Consider the following 18,047-nt stretch of genomic DNA (forward strand, 5'->3'; position numbering starts at 1 on the left):
CCTGTGTTACTGACTGTATCTGCACTGTTGTTAATCCAGTTCCCTCACACTGTCACTCAGTAACCCCTCTCCCCCCAGCACCCTGTGTTACTGACTGTATCTCTACTGATGTTAATCCAGCTCCCTCACACTGTCACTCAGTAACCCCTCTCCCCCAGCACCCTGTGTTACTGACTGTATCTCTACTGATGTTAATCCAGCTCCCTCACACTGTCACTCAGTAACCCCTCTCCCCCAGCACCCTGTGTTACTGACTGTATCTGTACAGATGTTAATCCAGCTCCCTCACACTGTCACTCAGTAAACTCTCTCCCCCCCAGCACCCTGTGTTACTGACTGTATCTGCACTGTTGTTAATACAGTTCCCTCACACTGTCACTCAGTAACCCCTCTCCCCCAGCACCCTGTGTTACTGACTGTATCTCTACTGATGTTAATCCAGCTCCCAAACACTGTCACACTGAAACCCCTCTCCCCCCAGCACCCTGTGTTACTGACTGTATCTGCACTGTTGTTAATCCAGTTCCCTCACACTGTCACTCAGTAAACTCTCTCCCCCCCAGCACCCTGTGTTACTGACTGTATCTCTACTGATGTTAATCCAGCTCCCTCACACTGTCACTCAGTAACCCCTCTCTCCCCAGCACCCTGTGTTACTGACTGTATCTCTACTGATGCTAATCCAGCTCCATCACACTGTCACTCAGTAACCCCTCTCTCCCCAGCACCCTGTGTTACTGACTGTATCTGTACAGATGTTAATCCAGCTCCCTCACACTGTCACTCAGTCACCCCTCTCCCCCAGCACCCTGTGTTACTGACTGTATCTGTACTGATGTTAATCCAGCTCCCTCACACTGTCACTCAGTAACCCCTCTCCCCCCAGCACCCTGTGTTACTGACTGTATCTGTACTGATGTTAATCCAGCTCCCTCACACTGTCACTCAGTAACCCCTCTCCCCCAGCACCCTGTGTTACTGACTGTATCTGTACTGATGTTAATCCAGTTCCCTCACACCGTCACTCAGTAACCCCTCTCCCCCAGCACCCTGTGTTACTGACTGTATCTCTACTGATGTTAATCCAGCTCCCTCACACTGTCACGCAGTAACCCCTCTCCCCCCAGCACCCTGTGTTACTGACTGTATCTGTACTGATGCTAATCCAGCTCCCTCACACTGTCACTCAGTAACCCCTCTCCCCCAGCACCCTGTGTTACTGACTGTATCTCTACTGATGTTAATCCAGCTCCCTCACACTGTCACGCAGTAACCCCTCTCCCCCCAGCGCCTTGTGTTACTGACTGTATCTGTACTGATGTTAATCCAGCTCCCTCACACTGTCACGCAGTAAGCCCTCTCCCCCCAGCGCCTTGTGTTACTGACTGTATCTGTACTGATGTTAATCCAGCTCCCTCACACTGTCACTCAGTAACCCCTCTCCCCCCAGCACCCCGTGTTACTGACTGTATCTGTACTGATGTTAATCCAGCTCCCTCACACTGTCACTCAGGAACCCCTCTCCCCCCAGCACCCCGTGTTACTGACTGTATCTCTACTGATGTTAATCCAGCTCCCTCACACTGTCACACTGAAACCCCTCTCCCCCAGCACCCTGTGTTACTGACTGTATCTGCACTGTTGTTAATCCAGTTCCCTCACACTGTCACTCAGTAAACTCTCTCCCCCCCAGCACCCTGTGTTACTGACTGTATCTCTACTGATGTTAATCCAGCTCCCTCACACTGTCACTCAGTAACCCCTCTCTCCCCAGCACCCTGTGTTACTGACTGTATCTCTACTGATGTTAATCCAGCTCCCTCACACTGTCACTCAGTAACCCCTCTCTCCCCAGCACCCTGTGTTACTGACTGTATCTGTACTGATGTTAATCCAGCTCCCTCACACTGTCACTCAGTCACCCCTCTCCCCCAGCACCCTGTGTTACTGACTGTATCTGTACTGATGTTAATCCAGCTCCCTCACACTGTCACTCAGTAACCCCCTCCCCCAGCACCCTGTGTTACTGACTGTATCTGTACTGATGTTAATCCAGCTCCCTCACACTGTCACTCAGTAACCCCTCTCCCCCAGCACCCTGTGTTACTGACTGTATCTGTACTGATGTTAATCCAGCTCCCTCACACTGTCACTCAGTAACCCCTCTCCCCCCCAGCACCCTGTGTTACTGACTGTATCTGCACTGTTGTTAATACAGTTCCCTCACACTGTCACTCAGTAAACTCTCTTCCCCCCAGCACCCTGTGTTACTGACTGTATCTCTACTGATGTTAATCCAGCTCCCTCACACTGTCACTCAGTAACCCCTCCCCCCCCAGCACCCTGTGTTACTGACTGTATCTCTACTGATGTTAATCCAGCTCCCTCACACTGTCACTCAGTAACCCCTCTCCCCCAGCACCCTGTGTTACTGACTGTGTCTCTACTGATGTTAATCCAGCTCCCTCACACTGTCACTCAGTAACCCCTCTCCCCCAGCACCCTGTGTTCCTGAACTAATCTGTACTGATGTTAATCCAGCTCCCTCACACTGTCACTCAGTAACCCCTCTCCCCCAGCACCCTGTGTTACTGACTGTATCTGTACTGATGTTAATCCAGCTCCCTCACACTGTCACTCAGTAACCCCTCTCCCCCCAGCTCCCTGTGTTACTGACTGTATCTGTACTGATGTTAATCCAGCTCCCTCACACTGTCACAGTAATCAAGCTGTTGTTTGGTTCAGTGACTCAGAGTGTGTTTTTTGGGTCGTTGTGTAGGTGCAGAGCTTGCGGGAGAAATACTCTCAGTGTGACGCGATGCTGCGTGAAGCCCAGGAAGAGATGAAGAATCTGCGGAATAAAAGTGCTCCCAACAGCTCCATTAACCGCTATCACACGGTGCCTGTCTACCCCATGGTAAAAGCTGTAACCAGCCTGCCACACTCTGTCTCCGCACTGTACAATGCTTCACTGCTTTCAAACTTCCTATAACCAACATACTAGCCTAGAACATCCCAGCCAGTGTGCTGCCTTGTGGGGCAGAGACCCTGACCCGCTGTCCCATTGAAACACTCTGGTTTCAGACTGGCCTAGTAATGAAACAGTGACATTTTCCATTCTGTAAGAGGTTTTCCTTTGGTTCCGAGTAGAGCAGGACTGAATGTTCTCCCTGTCCCACCCTTGCTGCACACTGGCAACTGAACTCGGTTGGGCTGATCTCACTGATGTGGAGTCCCTGGGTTAGAGCCTGGGCCAAGCTCCTGATCTCTGCTCAGAGTTGGGAGGTCAGTGAGCAATGATGAGATTGTTCTCTGTTGTGATTGGTGCACGTTCATGTGGCTGGCCAATATTCACACATGCAAAACGGTCACTGGGGTAGAGTTACTGGGGAGTCATTGGCTCCTGTGGGGCCTGTACCCCAGAGAGAATCCACACCTTCAGCAGAGGGAGACGAGAAACACACCTCTAATGCACCTTTCACAATCCCAGGACTGTCCGTAGTCCCTCACAGCCAATGGAATGTTTCGGAAGAGTAGTCACTGATGTAACTCAGGAAACTCACCAACTGATGTGCAGAAGGCAAACAATAAGCAGATAAAGTGTTATTATTCAGAGGGGAGTGAATCTGTGCAACTCCCAGAGGCTGGGTCATTAACTATGTTCAAGGCTGAGATAGATACATCTGCAATCAGGAAGGGAATCAAGGGTTATGGGGATAAGGCAGGAAAGTGGAGTTGAAGATTTTCACAGTAACTTCATTGCAGCGTTAATGTAAGCCTACCTGTGACGCTAATTTAAAAAAAAGGATTATATCAGATCAGTCATGATCTCATTGAATGGCAGAACAGAATCGATGGGCCGAATGGTCCACTTCTGCTCCTACATCTTCTGGTCTATGGTTGAGAGATCAGTATTGACTCGATGGCCAGGGAAACATCCCATTCTCTTTTTAAACAGCAGCCATGGGATTTTTATATCAACCTGAGAGAGTAGATGGAGCTGGCTTGTGTGGAAGACATCACCTCTACCCAAAAGCAGCTACCAGCTATTAAAGACAAATGGTTTCTGCGTGATGGACACTGTGAATGGAGATGTTTTTTGCTAGGGGCACCACTGTCTTTCTGCCTCCAGTGACAAGTGAAATCTCTTCCCTTGAAGGATTCCCTGGCTGCAGAGATTGAAGGAACAATGCGGAAAGGCCTCTATGTGGATACTGCTGCTTCACTCGGGAACAGGTAGGGGATGGACACCTAGATACAGAGCAACGATCCTCACTCAACCTGATCCATGTATACCTGAGCATTGACCTGGAGTTTGAGAGAACAAAGAACAATACAGCACAGGAACAGGCCCTTCGGCCCTCCAAGCCTGTGCCGCTCATGTGCCCAACTAGACCATTCGTTTGTATCCCTCTATTTCCAGTCTGTTCATGTGCCTATCTAGATAAGTCTTAAACGATCCCAGCGTGTCCGCCTCAATCACCTTGCTTGGGAGTGCATTCCAGGCCCCCACCACCCTCTGTGTAAAATATGTCCCCCTGACATCTGTGTTGAACCTTGAAAGCTGCGGGTTTGCATTCTGAGCATTGAGGTTGAGGATTTTGGTTTGTGGATGTCATCAGGCTCTGAATGTGAGCCTCTCCAGTGAGAAGGATACCACCTTATCTCAGAATACCGCAGATCTTCAAAGTTTCAGCTTTCTGTTGGGTGAGCTGCTCTTGGGCTGTGCTTAGGTAAATTTGGTCTCTATTACTTGGCCGGGGGACAAAGCCAATTAGAGTTCTCACTCAATTACTGACAGACAACGGTGTGTGTTTGCATCAGGTAATTGTAAATGAAGCATTATAGCTTTCCATTAGGGCTACAACAACCCTCACCAACAGACTGCTTCTCCTTCATCTTACCTAAGGAAAGATTTACTTTGCTTGGCTTCACAATGTCGCCAGAGTCCCAGATGACCAGAGGCTGTTCTCTCCATTGAGGGGGAGAGCTGACAGCCGGTGATTTAACCTGAGGGTCACCACACCTCAGGCGAGGGGCAGGGTTGAGAAGGTGGGGCCTTCGTAAATAACCTCGGCCAGTACAGAATTTGAACCCATGCTGTTGGCGTCCAGCCAACTGGGCTAACCCACTCCCAGCCTCTGTTGGAATGTGGGAAACACAGCAGTCAATGTACACACTGCAAACACCCAATAACCAGTGAAAATGACCAGAGAATCAGGATTTAGGGAGATTTATTGAGGGATGAAAGGTCAGAGAGCAGGGAGAACACCCCGCCCGTCTCCTGTATCATGTCCAGTGATCTTTTAGGTTCATCTGTGAGAGCAAATCAATATCTCATCTCAGCACTGACCCTCTGACAGTGCGGCACTCCCTCAGTATTGACCCTCTGACAGTGCGGCACTCCCTCAGTGCGGCACTCCCTCAGTGCGGCACTCCCTCAGTACTGACCCTCTGACAGTGTGGCACTCCCTCAGTACTGACCCTCTGACAGTGCGGCACTCCCTCAGCACTGACCCTCTGACAGTGCAGCATCCCCTCAGCACTGACCCTCTGACAGTGCAGCACCCCCTCAGTACTGACCCTCTGACAGTGCGGCACTCCCTCAGTACTGACCCTCTGACAGTGCGGCACTCCCTCAGTACTGACCCTCTGACAGTGCGGTACTCCCTCAGCACTGACCCTCTGACAGTGCAGCGCTCCCTCAGTACTGACCCTCTGACAGTGCGGCACTCCCTCAGTACTGACCCTCTGACAGTGCGGCACTCCCTCAGTACTGACCCTCTGACAGTGCGGTACTCCCTCAGCACTGACCCTCTGACAGTGCAGCATCCCCTCAGCACTGACCCTCTGACAGTGCAGCACCCCCTCAGTACTGACCCTCTGACAGTGCAGCACTCCCTCAGTACTGACCCTCTGACAGTGTGGCATTCCCACAGTGTTGTACTGTGTACTCTACTAGAAGTGGGTCAGCCTTTAGTTTTGTTGTGCTCAAGTTCTGAAGTGAGACTGGAACAGAACAGCTTTGTAACAGAGGTGGAGGGGGGGGGGGGGGGGCGGAAGGGGGCAGGGGGGTCGGAGTAAGAGTGTTACTCATTGAACCACGGGAAGATGTCCAGGGGTTAACGTCTGGTAACGCTTTGCTTTCCTCCCTCAGTAACTACAACCGGAGGGTGTTTGAGACAGTGCGAGCAGTCAATCAGACGGTGAAGCTGAAATCTCGCTCCCAGTCCCCTCAGAACATTCCGGGCTCCAGTCCATCATCAACAGGACATTCTGGATCCAGCCGCCTCAGTACGCCCCACACCAGCTTCTACGGGTCAAATTCTTCCAGCGTTGGGCTGGATGAAAAGCTGCAGACACTGAACCTGGAGGCAGAGAGCACTCTGTAAGAATCGCCCACACAGCCCCTACTCATTGCAGTATCATTATAGAACGGCACCACACAGACAGGCCATTCGGCCCATCACAGCTGAAAGAAACCCATTTATATAGCGCCTTTCACAAACCCCAGATCAACTAAAATAATCTATAGCCAATGAAGTGTATTCACTGTTGTCTCGTAGGAAATGCAGCAGCTAATTTATGCACAGCAAGATCCCACAAACGGCAAAGTGATTCTGATCAGATATTCCGCCCTTTTTGCATTGATTTTGGAAGAGGAATTAATATTGGCCAGTACACCGGGGATGAACTCCCCCGGAATTCTGCAGCATCATGGGATTGCTTATGTCCATCTGAGTGAGCAGATGGGGTTTCAGTTTCATATCTCATCTAAAAGGTAACACCTCTGACAGTGCAGCACTCCCTCAGTACTAACCCTCTGACAGTGCGGCACTCCCTCAGTACTGACCCTCTGACAGTGCAGCACTCCCTCAGCACTGACCCTCTGACAGTGCGGCACTCCCTCAGTACTGACCCTCTGACAGTGCGGCACTCCCTCAGCACTGACCCTCTGACAGTGTGGCACTCTCTCAGTACTGACCCTCTGACAGTGCGGCACTCTCTCAGTACTGACCCTCTGACAGTGCGGCACTCCCTCAGTACTGACCCTCTGACAGTGCAGCACTCCCTCAGCACTGACCCTCTGACAGTGCAGCACTCCCTCAGTACTGACCCTCTGACAGTGCAGCACTCCCTCAGCACTGACCCTCTGACAGTGCGGCATTCCCTCAGCACTGACCCTCTGACAGTGCGGCACTCCCTCAGTACTGACCCTCTAACAGTGCAGCACTCTCTCAGTACTGACCCTCTGACAGTGCAGCACTCTCTCAGTACTGACCCTCTGACAGTGCAGCACACCCTCAGCACTGACCCTCTGACAGTGCAGCACACCCTCAGTACTGACCCTCTGACAGTGCGGCACTCCCTCAGTACTGTCTGTGTTAAGATGGATTATGTGTTCATAGAATCCCTAAAGTGCAGAAGGAGGCCATTCAGCCCATCGAGCCTGCACTGACAACAATCCCATCCAGGCCTATCCCCATAGCCCCATGTATTTACCCTGCTAATCTCCCTGACACTATGGGGCAATTTAGCATGGCCAATCAACCTATCCTGCACATCTTTGAAGTGTGAGAGGAAACTGGAGCACCCGGAGGAAACCCACGCAGGGAGAACATGCAAACTCCACACAGATAGTCACTCAAGGCTGGAATTGAACCCGGGTTCCTTCCACTGTGAGGCTGCAGTGCTAACCACAGTGCCACCGTGCCACCCATATTCAGTTCTCTGGATTCAGACTTGACCCTACAACCTGCTAATTCAGGGAGTTTATCTAATTGCTCCCTCTCCCCTGTTCATTCCCCACTGCCCTGCAAATCTCTCTTGTTCAGCTATTTATCCAATTCCCTTTTGAAAGTAATTATTGAATTTCCTTCCTGCCGGGAGCACACTCCCTATCACCGCCTCACTGCCTGGGAAAAATCCTCACCCCCACCTTGGTTTGTTTGTTAATCACCATAACTCTGTGTCCCTCTGGTTACCCACCCTATCATCCTGGAAACAAAGTTCCTTATTTACCCAAACAAAAATCTCCCTAATTTCTAAATGCCTCCATTCAATCTTTTCTCAATCTTCTCTCAGGAGAAGAAGCCCAGTTTCTCCTGTCTCTCCACAGAACACAAGTGCTTCTTCCTGGTGCCATTCTAATGCATCTCCTGAAGCCTGTCAGTGACGCTGGCGTGTGTCTGTGTCTGAGTGTCTGTGTGCATTTCTAGTGTGTGCGTTTCTAGTGTGTGTGTCTGTGTGTGTGTCTATGTGTGTGAGTGTGTGTGTCTGTGAGTGTGTGTGTCTGTGAGTGTGTGTCTGTGAGTGTGTGTGTCTGTGTGTGAGTGTCTGTGTGTCTGTGAGTGTGTGTGTCTGTGAGTGTGAGTGTCTGTGTGTGAGTGTCTGTGTGTGAGTGTCTGTGTGTGAGTGTCTGTGTGTGAGTGTCTGTGTGTGAGTGTCTGTGTGTGAGTGTCTGTGTGTGAGTGTCTGTGTGTGTGAGTGTCTGTGTGTGTGAGTGTCTGTGTGTGTGAATGTCTGTGTGTGTGAGAGTGTCTGTGTGTGTGAGTGTCTGTGTGTGTGAGTGTCTGTGTGTGTGAGTGTCTGTGTGTGTGTGTCTGTGAGTGTCTGTGTGTGTGAGTGTCTGTGTGTGTGTGTCTGTGTGTGTGTGTCTGTGTGTGTGTGTCTGTGTGTGTCTGTGTGTGTGTGTGAGTGTCTGTGTGTGTGAGTGTCTGTGTGTGAGGTGTGGGCAGAGTGGGCTAGGCTGCGATGCCTCTGTTGTGGAATAGCCTGTGACAGTGATGGTGCTCCAAGTGAGAGTGTCCGGGGCTGGGAAGCTCAGCGCAGTCAGTCATGTGGACTCCAAGTCTCTGCCTTACAGTGGAAGTTTTTCTTTCCCCAGGGAGGAGGATACAGAGCGGAAGCCAGGGACTCCTGGGACTCCAGGCTGTCGGGACCTCCAAGCAGCTTTGCAGCGATTGTCCCTGCGACAGCTTGCATCATCTGACAAGACATTCTTTGAGCAGGAACGTGACCAGAAGCTGAAAGCTCTGACTGGTGATGAGGTCTTGTCCAGTGGCCTAGTAACCCCAGCTGAGAGTGTCCTTTCCACAGGCACCAACTACTCTGGGAGCTCAGGAATGACCGGATATTCCCTCAATTCCCGCTCCAACTGCCCTGATAAACTGAAGATTGTCAAGCCTTTGGAAGGTGAGGACTTTGACCCAACAGTTTACTTCTGATCCTCTGTCTATCTATGTCTCTCTGTCCCTCCCTCTGTCAGTCTACCTCTCTCTCTCTGTCTCTTTCTCTCCCTCTCCCCATCTCTCCCTCTCCCCAACTCTCCCTCTCCCCATCTCTCCCTCTCCCCAAATCTCCCTCTCCCCCTCTCTCCGTCTCTCTCCATCTCTCTCGTCCTCTTTCCCTCTCCCCATCTCTCCCTCTCCCCATCTCTCCCTCTCCCCGTCTCTCTCCCTCTCCCCGTCTCTCCCTCTCCCCGTCTCTCCCTCTCCCTGTCTCCCCTCTCCCCGTCTCTTTCTCTCTCCCTGTCTCCCCCTCTCCGTGTCTCTCCCTCCCTCCCACTGTCTCTCTTCATCTATATTTCTGTGGTGATGTTGGAAATGGCATTAAACACAAAACTAGAGATGGATGTGAGAAGGGAATATTGGTGATGATGGGTGATTTTAATCTGCACATAGATTGGGCAAATCAAATTAGCCACAATGCCGTAGAGGAGGAATTCCTGGAGTGTATACGGGATGGTTTTCTTGACCAATATGTGGAGGAACCAACCAGAGAGCAGGCCATCTTAGACGGGGTACTGTGTAATGAGAAGGGAATCATTGCCAATCTAGCTGTGCGAGACCCCTTGGGGATGAGCGACCATGATAGAATTTTTTATCAAGATGGAGAGTGAAGTAGTTGATTCGGAGACTAGGGTGCTGAATCTTAATAAAGGAAACTATGAGGATATGAGGCGTGAGTTGGCCTTGACAGATTGGGGAGAGTTGCTGAAAGGGATGACAGTGGATAGGCAACAGCAAACATTTCAGGAACGCATGGGGGAACTGCAGCAACTGTTTATTCCTGTCTGGCACAAAAGCAAAATGGGTAAGAGGGCCAATCCATGGATTATAAAGGATATTAGAGAGAGTATCCGATCTAAGGAAGAAGCGTATGGATTGGCCAAGAAAAATAATAGGTCTGAGGATTGGGAGCAGTTTAGAATTCAGCAAAGAAGGACCAAGGGATTGATTAAGAAGGGGAAAATACAATACGAAAGTATGCTTGCAGGGAACATAAAGATCGACACTAAGAGTTTCTATAGATACCTGAAGAGAAAGAGGTTGGTGAAGACAAATGTAGGTCCCCTACAGACAGAATGGGGGAATGTATAATAGGGGACAAAGAAATGGCCGAGCAACTGAATACATACTTTGGTTCTGTCTTCACAAAAGAGGACACAAATCAGATGCCAGAAATGTTGGAGAATGCAAGATTTAGTGAGAGAGAAGAACTGAGGGAGAACAATATTCGTAGAGAAATGATGCTGGGAAAATTAATAGGACAGAAGGCGGATAAATCCTCAGGGTGTGATAATCTACATCCCAGAGTATTTAAGGAAGTGGCTCTAGAAATAGTGGATGCATTGGTGCTCATCTTCCAGGATTCTATAGACTCTGGAACAGTCGCTGCAGATAGGAGGGTAGCGAATGTCACTCTAATATTCAAAAAAGGGAGGTAGAGAGAAAACAGGGAATTATAGACCAGTAAGCTTAACATCGGTAGTGGGGAAAATTTTTGAATCCATTATCAAGGACTTTATAGCTGGGCATTTAGAAAGCAGTGGCAGGATCAGACAGAGTCAGCATGGATTTATGAAGGGCAAATCATGCTTGACAAATCTGTTGGAATTCTTTGAAGATGTAACTGGTGGAGTTGACAAGGGGGAACCAGTCGATGTGGTATATTTGGACTTTCAGAAAGCGTTTGACAAAGTCCCGCATAAGACATTATTGTGCAAGATTAAAGCGCATGGACTGGGGGAAGTCTATTGAGATGGATAGAAAACTGGTTGGCAGAGAGGAAACAAAGAGTAGGAATTAATGGGTGCTTTTCAAATTGGCAGGCAGTAACTAGTAGGGTGTCACAGGGATCGGTGCTGGGACCCCAGCTATTCACAATATCTATTAACGATTTGGATGAGGGAACAAAATGTAACATCTCAAAGTTTGCAGGTGATACCAAGTTGGGTGGGAGGGTGAACTGTGACGAGGATGCAGAGATCCTTCAGCATGTTCTGGACAGGTTGGGTGAGTGGGCTAATCAATGGCAGATGCAGTATAATTTGGATAAATGTGAGGTTTGGAAGCAAAAACAAAAAGGCAGATTACTACCTGAATGGGTGTAAATTGGGAGAGGGGAGTGTGCAGCGGGACCTGGGTGTCCTTGTGCACCAGTCGCTGAAGGTAAGCATGCAGGTGCAGCAGGCGGTAAAGAAGGCAAATGGTATGTTGGCCTTCATTGCGAGAGGTTTCGAGTACAGGAGCAGGGATGTGTTGTTGCAATTATACAGGGCCTTGGTGAGGCCACACCTAGAGTATTGTGTGCAGTTTTGGTCTCCTTTTCTGAGGAAGGATGTTCTTGCTCTCGAGGGAGCACAGCGAAGGTTTACCAGGCTGATTCCGGGGATGGCGGGACTGATGTATGAGGAGAGATTGACCAGGTTAGGATTGTTTTCGCTGGAGTTCAGACGAATGAGGGGGGGATCTCATAGAGACTTATAAAATTCTAACAGGACTAAACAGGGTAGATGCAGGGAGGATGTTCCCGATGGTGGGGGAGTCCAGAACCAGGGGTCACAGACTGAGGATTCGGGGTAGACCATTTAGGACAGAGATGAGGAGACATTTTTTCACCCAGAGAGTGGTGAGTCTGTGGAATTCATTACCACAGGAAGTAGTTGATGCCAAAATATTGAATGTATTCAAGAGGCGGCTGGATATAGCACTTGGGGCGAATGGGATCAAAGGTTATGGGGAGAAAGCAGAGTTAGGCTATTGAGTTGGATGATCAGCCATGTTCGTGATGAATGGCGGAGCAGGCTCGAAGGGCCGAAAGGCCTCCTCCTGCTCCTATCTTCTATGTTTCTGTTTCTCTCTTCATCGGTCTCTCTGCCTCAGTGTCTCTCTTTGTCTCTCTCTTTGCCTCTGTCCATCTCTCTCTCTCACTGCCTCCGTGTCTCTCTCTGTCCCCCTGCTCCCCCCCTCTCTCTTTCTCACTGTCTTTCCTCTCTTGTCATTCAGACTCTCACCCTATCTCGACGCACGAGCCCAGTCTCGATTCCTGTGTCTCTGCTTTCCTCTGACCATTCAATCTGTGTCTCAGGTTCACTGACTCTCTATCAGTGGCAGCAACTCGCTCAGCCAAACCTCGGAGGCATCTTGGACCCACGGCCAGGGGTTCTTACCAAAGATTTCCGGCAACTGGACATTGACACGGGTGAAGTTTACAACCTCAACGACCTGGAAGAAGATGAAACAGATTTTACTTCATTTCAGGAAATCATAACAGTCCCTGTCTCCACATCGGAGACTAATGGTAAGGAATTCACTGAGAGATCACACCCTACACGCTGATATACCCCACACCCCTCACTGTAACATCCTGATATACCCCACACCCCTCACTGTAACACTCTGATATACCCCACACCCCTCACTGTAACACTCTGATATAACCCACACCCCTCACTGTAACACGCTGATATACCCCACACCCCTCACTGTAACACTCTGATATACCCCACACCCCTCACTGTAACACTCTGATATACCCCACACCCCTCACTGTAACACTCTGATATACCCCACACCCCTCACTGTAACACTCTGATATAACCCACACCCCTCACTGTAACACGCTGATATACCCCACACCCCTCACTGTAACACTCTGATATACCCCACACCCCTCACTGTAACACTCTGATATACCCCACACCCCTCACAGTAACACTCTGATATAACCCACACACCTCATTGTAACACTCTGATATACCCCACACCCCTCACAGTAACACTCTGATATACCCCACACCCCTCACTGTAACACTCTGATATACCCCACACCCCTCACAGTAACACTCTGATATATCCCACACCCCTCACTGTAACACTCTGATATACCCCACACCCCTCACTGTAACACTCTGATATACCCCACACCCCTCACTGTAACACTCTGATATATCCCACACCCCTCACTGTAACACTCTGATATACCCCACACCCCTCACTGTAACACTCTGATATATCCCACACCCCTCACTGTAACACTCTGATATACCCCACACCCCTCACAGCAACACTCTGATATACCCCACACCCCTCACTGTAACACTGATATATCCCACACCCCTCACTGTAGCACCCTGGTATACTCCACACCCCTCACTGTAACACTGATATACCCCACACCCCTCACTGTAACACTCTGATATACCCCACACCCCTCACAGTAACACTCTGATATACCCCACACCCCTCACTGTAACACTCTGATATACCCCACACCCCTCACAGTAACACTCTGATATATCCCACACCCCTCACTGTAATACTCTGATATACCCCACACCCCTCACTGTAACACTCTGATATACCCCACACCCCTCACTGTAACACTCTGATATATCCCACACCCCTCACTGTAACACTCTGATATCCCACACCCCTCACAGCAACACTCTGATATACCCCACACCCCTCACTGTAACACTGATATATCCCACACCCCTCACTGTAGCACCCTGGTATACTCCACACCCCTCACTGTAACACTGATATACCCCACACCCCTCACTGTAACACTCTGATATACCCCACACCCCTCACTGTAACACTCTGATATACCCCACACCCCTCACTGTAACACTCTGATATACCCCACACCCCTCACTGTAACACTCTGATATACTCCACACCCCTCACTGTAACACTCTGATATACCCCACACCCCTCACTGTAACACTCTGATATACCCCACACCCCTCACTGTAACACTCTGATATATCCCACACCCCTCACTGTAACACTCTGATATACCCCACACCCCTCACTGTAACACTCTGATATATTCCACACCCCTCACTGTAACACTCTGATATATCCCACACCCCTCACTGTAACACTGATATACCCCACACCCCTCACTGTAGCACTCTGATATACTCCACACCCCTCACTGTAACACTCTGATATATCCCACACCCCTCACTGTAACACTCTGATATATCCCACACCCCTCACTGTAACACTCTGATATACCCCACACTGTAACACTCTGATATATCCCACACCCCTCACTGTAACACTGATATACCCCACACCCCTCACTGTAGCACTCTGATGTACTCCACACCCCTCACTGTAACACTCTGATATATCCCACGCCCCTCACTGTAACACTCTGATATATCCCACACCCCTCACTGTAACACTCTGATATACTCCACACCCCTCACTGTAACACTCTGATATATCCCACACCCCTCACTGTAACATTCTGATATACCCCACACTGTAACACTCTGATATACCCCACACCCCTCACTTTAACACTCTGATATACCCCACACCCCTCACTGTAACACTCTGATATACCCCACACCCCTCACTGTAACACTCTGATATACCCCACACCCCTCACTGTAACACTCTGATATACCCCACATCCCTCACTGTAACACTGATATACCCCACACCCCTCACTGTAACACTCTGATATACCCCACACCCCTCACTGTAACACTCTGATATACCCCACACCCCTCACTTTAACACTCTGATATACCCCAGACCCCTCACTGTAACACTCTGATATAGCCCACACCCCTCAGAGTAACACTCTGATATACCCCACACCCCTCACTGTAACACTCTGATATACCCCACACCCCTCACTGTAACACTCTCTGATATACCCCACACCCCTCACTGTAACATTCTGATATACCCCACACCCCTCATTGTAACACTCTGATATACCCCACACCCCTCACTGTAACACTCTGATATAGCCCACACCCCTCACAGTAATACTGTGATATAACCCACACCCCTCACTGTAACACTCTGATATACCCCACACCCCTCACAGTAACACTCTGATATACCCCACACCCCTCACAGTAACACTCTGATATAGCCCACACCCCTCACAGTAACACTCTGATATACCCCACACCCCTCACTGTAACACTCTGATATACCACACACCCCTCACAGTAACACTCTGATATACCCCACACCCCTCACTGTAACACTCTGATATACCCCACACCCCTCACTGTAACACTCTGATATCCCACACCCATCACAGCAACACTCTGATATACCCCACACCCCTCACTGTAACACTGATATACCCCACACCCCTCACTGTAGCACCCTGGTATACTCCACACCCCTCACTGTAACACTGATATACCCCACACCCCTCACTGTAACACTCTGATATACTCCACACCCCTCACTGTAACACTCTGATATACCCCACACACCTCACTGTAACACTCTGATATATCCCACACCCCTCACTGTAACACTCTGATATACCCCACACTCCTCACTGTAACACTCTGATATACCCCACACCCCTCACTGTAACACTCTGATATACCCCACACCCCTCACTGTAACACTCTGATATACTCCACACCCCTCACTGTAACACTCTGATATACCCCACACCCCTCACTGTAACACTCTGATATACCCCACACCCCTCACTGTAACACTCTGATATACCCCACACACCTCACTGTAACACTCTGATATACCCCACACCCCTCACTGTAACACTCTGATATACCCCACACCCCTCACTGTAACACTCTGATATACTCCACACCCCTCACTGTAACACTCTGATATACCCCACACCCCTCACTGTAACACTCTGATATACCCCACACCCCTCACTGTAACACTCTGATATACTCTACACCCCTCACTGTAACACTGATATACCCCACACCCCTCACAGTAACACTCTGATATACCCCACACCCCTCACTGTAACACTCTGATATACCCCACACCCCTCACTGTAACACTCTGATATACCCCACACCCCTCACTGTAACACTGATATACCCCACACCCCTCACTGTAACACTCTGATATACCCCACACCCCTCACTGTAACACTCTGATATATCCCACACCCCTCACTGTAACACTGATATACCCCACACCCCTCACTGTAGCACTCTGATATACTCCACACCCCTCACTGTAACACTCTGATATACTCCACACCCCTCACTGTAACACTCTGATATACCCCACACCCCTCACTGTAACACTCTGATATACCCCACACCCCTCACTGTAACACTCTGATATACTCCACACCCCTCACTGTAACACTCTGATATACCCCACACCCCTCACTGTAACACTCTGATATACCCCACACCCCTCACTGTAACACTCTGATATACTCTACACCCCTCACTGTAACACTGATATACCCCACACCCCTCACTGTAAGACTCTGATATACCCCACACCCCTCACTGTAACACTCTGATATACCCCACACCCCTCACTGTAACACTCTGATATACCCCACACCCCTCACTGTAACACTGATATACCCCACACCCCTCACTGTAACACTCTGATATACCCCACACCCCTCACTGTAACACTCTGATATATCCCACACCCCTCACTGTAACACTGATATACCCCACACCCCTCACTGTAGCACTCTGATATACTCCACACCCCTCACTGTAACACTCTGATATACTCCACACCCCTCACCGTAACACTCTGATATATCCCACACCCCTCACTGTAACACTCTGATATATCCCACACCCCTCACTGTAACACTCTGATATACCCCACACTGTAACACTCTGATATACCCCACACCCCTCACTTTAACACTCTGATATACTCCACACCCCTCACTGTAACACTCTGATATACTCCACACCCCTCACTGTAACACTCTGATATACTCCACACCCCTCACTGTAACACTCTGATATACCCCACACTGTAACACTCTGATATACCCCACACTGTAACACTCTGATATACCCCACACCCCACACTGTAACACTGTGATATACCCCACACCCCTCACTGTAACACTCTGATATACCCCACACCCCTCACTGTAACACTCTGATATACCCCACACTGTAACACTCTGATATACCCCACACCCCTCACTTTAACACTCTGATATACTCCACACCCCTCACTGTAACACTCTGATATACCCCACACCCCTCACTGTAACACTCTGATATACCCCACACCCCTCACTGTAACACTCTGATATACTCCACACCCCTCACTGTAACACTCTGATATACCCCACAGCCCTCACTGTAACACTCTGATATACCCCACACCCCTCACTGTAACACTCTGATATACTCTACACCCCTCACTGTAACACTGATATACCCCACACCCCTCACTGTAACACTCTGATATACCCCACACCCCTCACTGTAACACTCTGATATACCCCACACCCCTCACTGTAACACTCTGATATACCCCACACCCCTCACTGTAACACTGATATACCCCACACCCCTCACTGTAACACTCTGATATACCCCACACCCCTCACTGTAACACTCTGATATATCCCACACCCCTCACTGTAACACTGATATACCCCACACCCCTCACTGTAGCACTCTGATATACTCCACACCCCTCACTGTAACACTCTGATATACTCCACACCCCTCACCGTAACACTCTGATATATCCCACACCCCTCACTGTAACACTCTGATATATCCCACACCCCTCACTGTAACACTCTGATATACCCCACACTGTAACACTCTGATATACCCCACACCCCTCACTTTAACACTCTGATATACTCCACACCCCTCACTGTAACACTCTGATATACTCCACACCCCTCACTGTAACACTCTGATATACTCCACACCCCCCACTGTAACACTCTGATATACCCCACACTGTAACACTCTGATATACCCCACACTG

General features: G+C 49.6%; 1 protein-coding gene across 1 annotated transcript in view; it reads left to right on the forward strand.

Moving 5' to 3' along the window:
• Nucleotides 1-18,047, forward strand: part of LOC144500800 (trafficking kinesin-binding protein 1-like) — a gene marked incomplete at its 5' end in the record, with an annotated part of 83,393 nt that overhangs the window by 43,697 nt on the left and 21,649 nt on the right. The window contains 5 exons of the mRNA XM_078224264.1: nucleotides 2,780-2,917; nucleotides 4,160-4,236; nucleotides 6,158-6,388; nucleotides 8,888-9,195; nucleotides 12,373-12,585. Of these exons, the coding sequence (XP_078080390.1) occupies nucleotides 2,780-2,917; nucleotides 4,160-4,236; nucleotides 6,158-6,388; nucleotides 8,888-9,195; nucleotides 12,373-12,585 (967 nt within the window). The remainder of the gene's footprint in view (nucleotides 1-2,779; nucleotides 2,918-4,159; nucleotides 4,237-6,157; nucleotides 6,389-8,887; nucleotides 9,196-12,372; nucleotides 12,586-18,047) is intronic.

The sequence above is a fragment of the Mustelus asterias genome, chromosome 11, assembly GCF_964213995.1.
Source record: "Mustelus asterias chromosome 11, sMusAst1.hap1.1, whole genome shotgun sequence".
Lineage (NCBI taxonomy): Eukaryota > Metazoa > Chordata > Chondrichthyes > Carcharhiniformes > Triakidae > Mustelus > Mustelus asterias.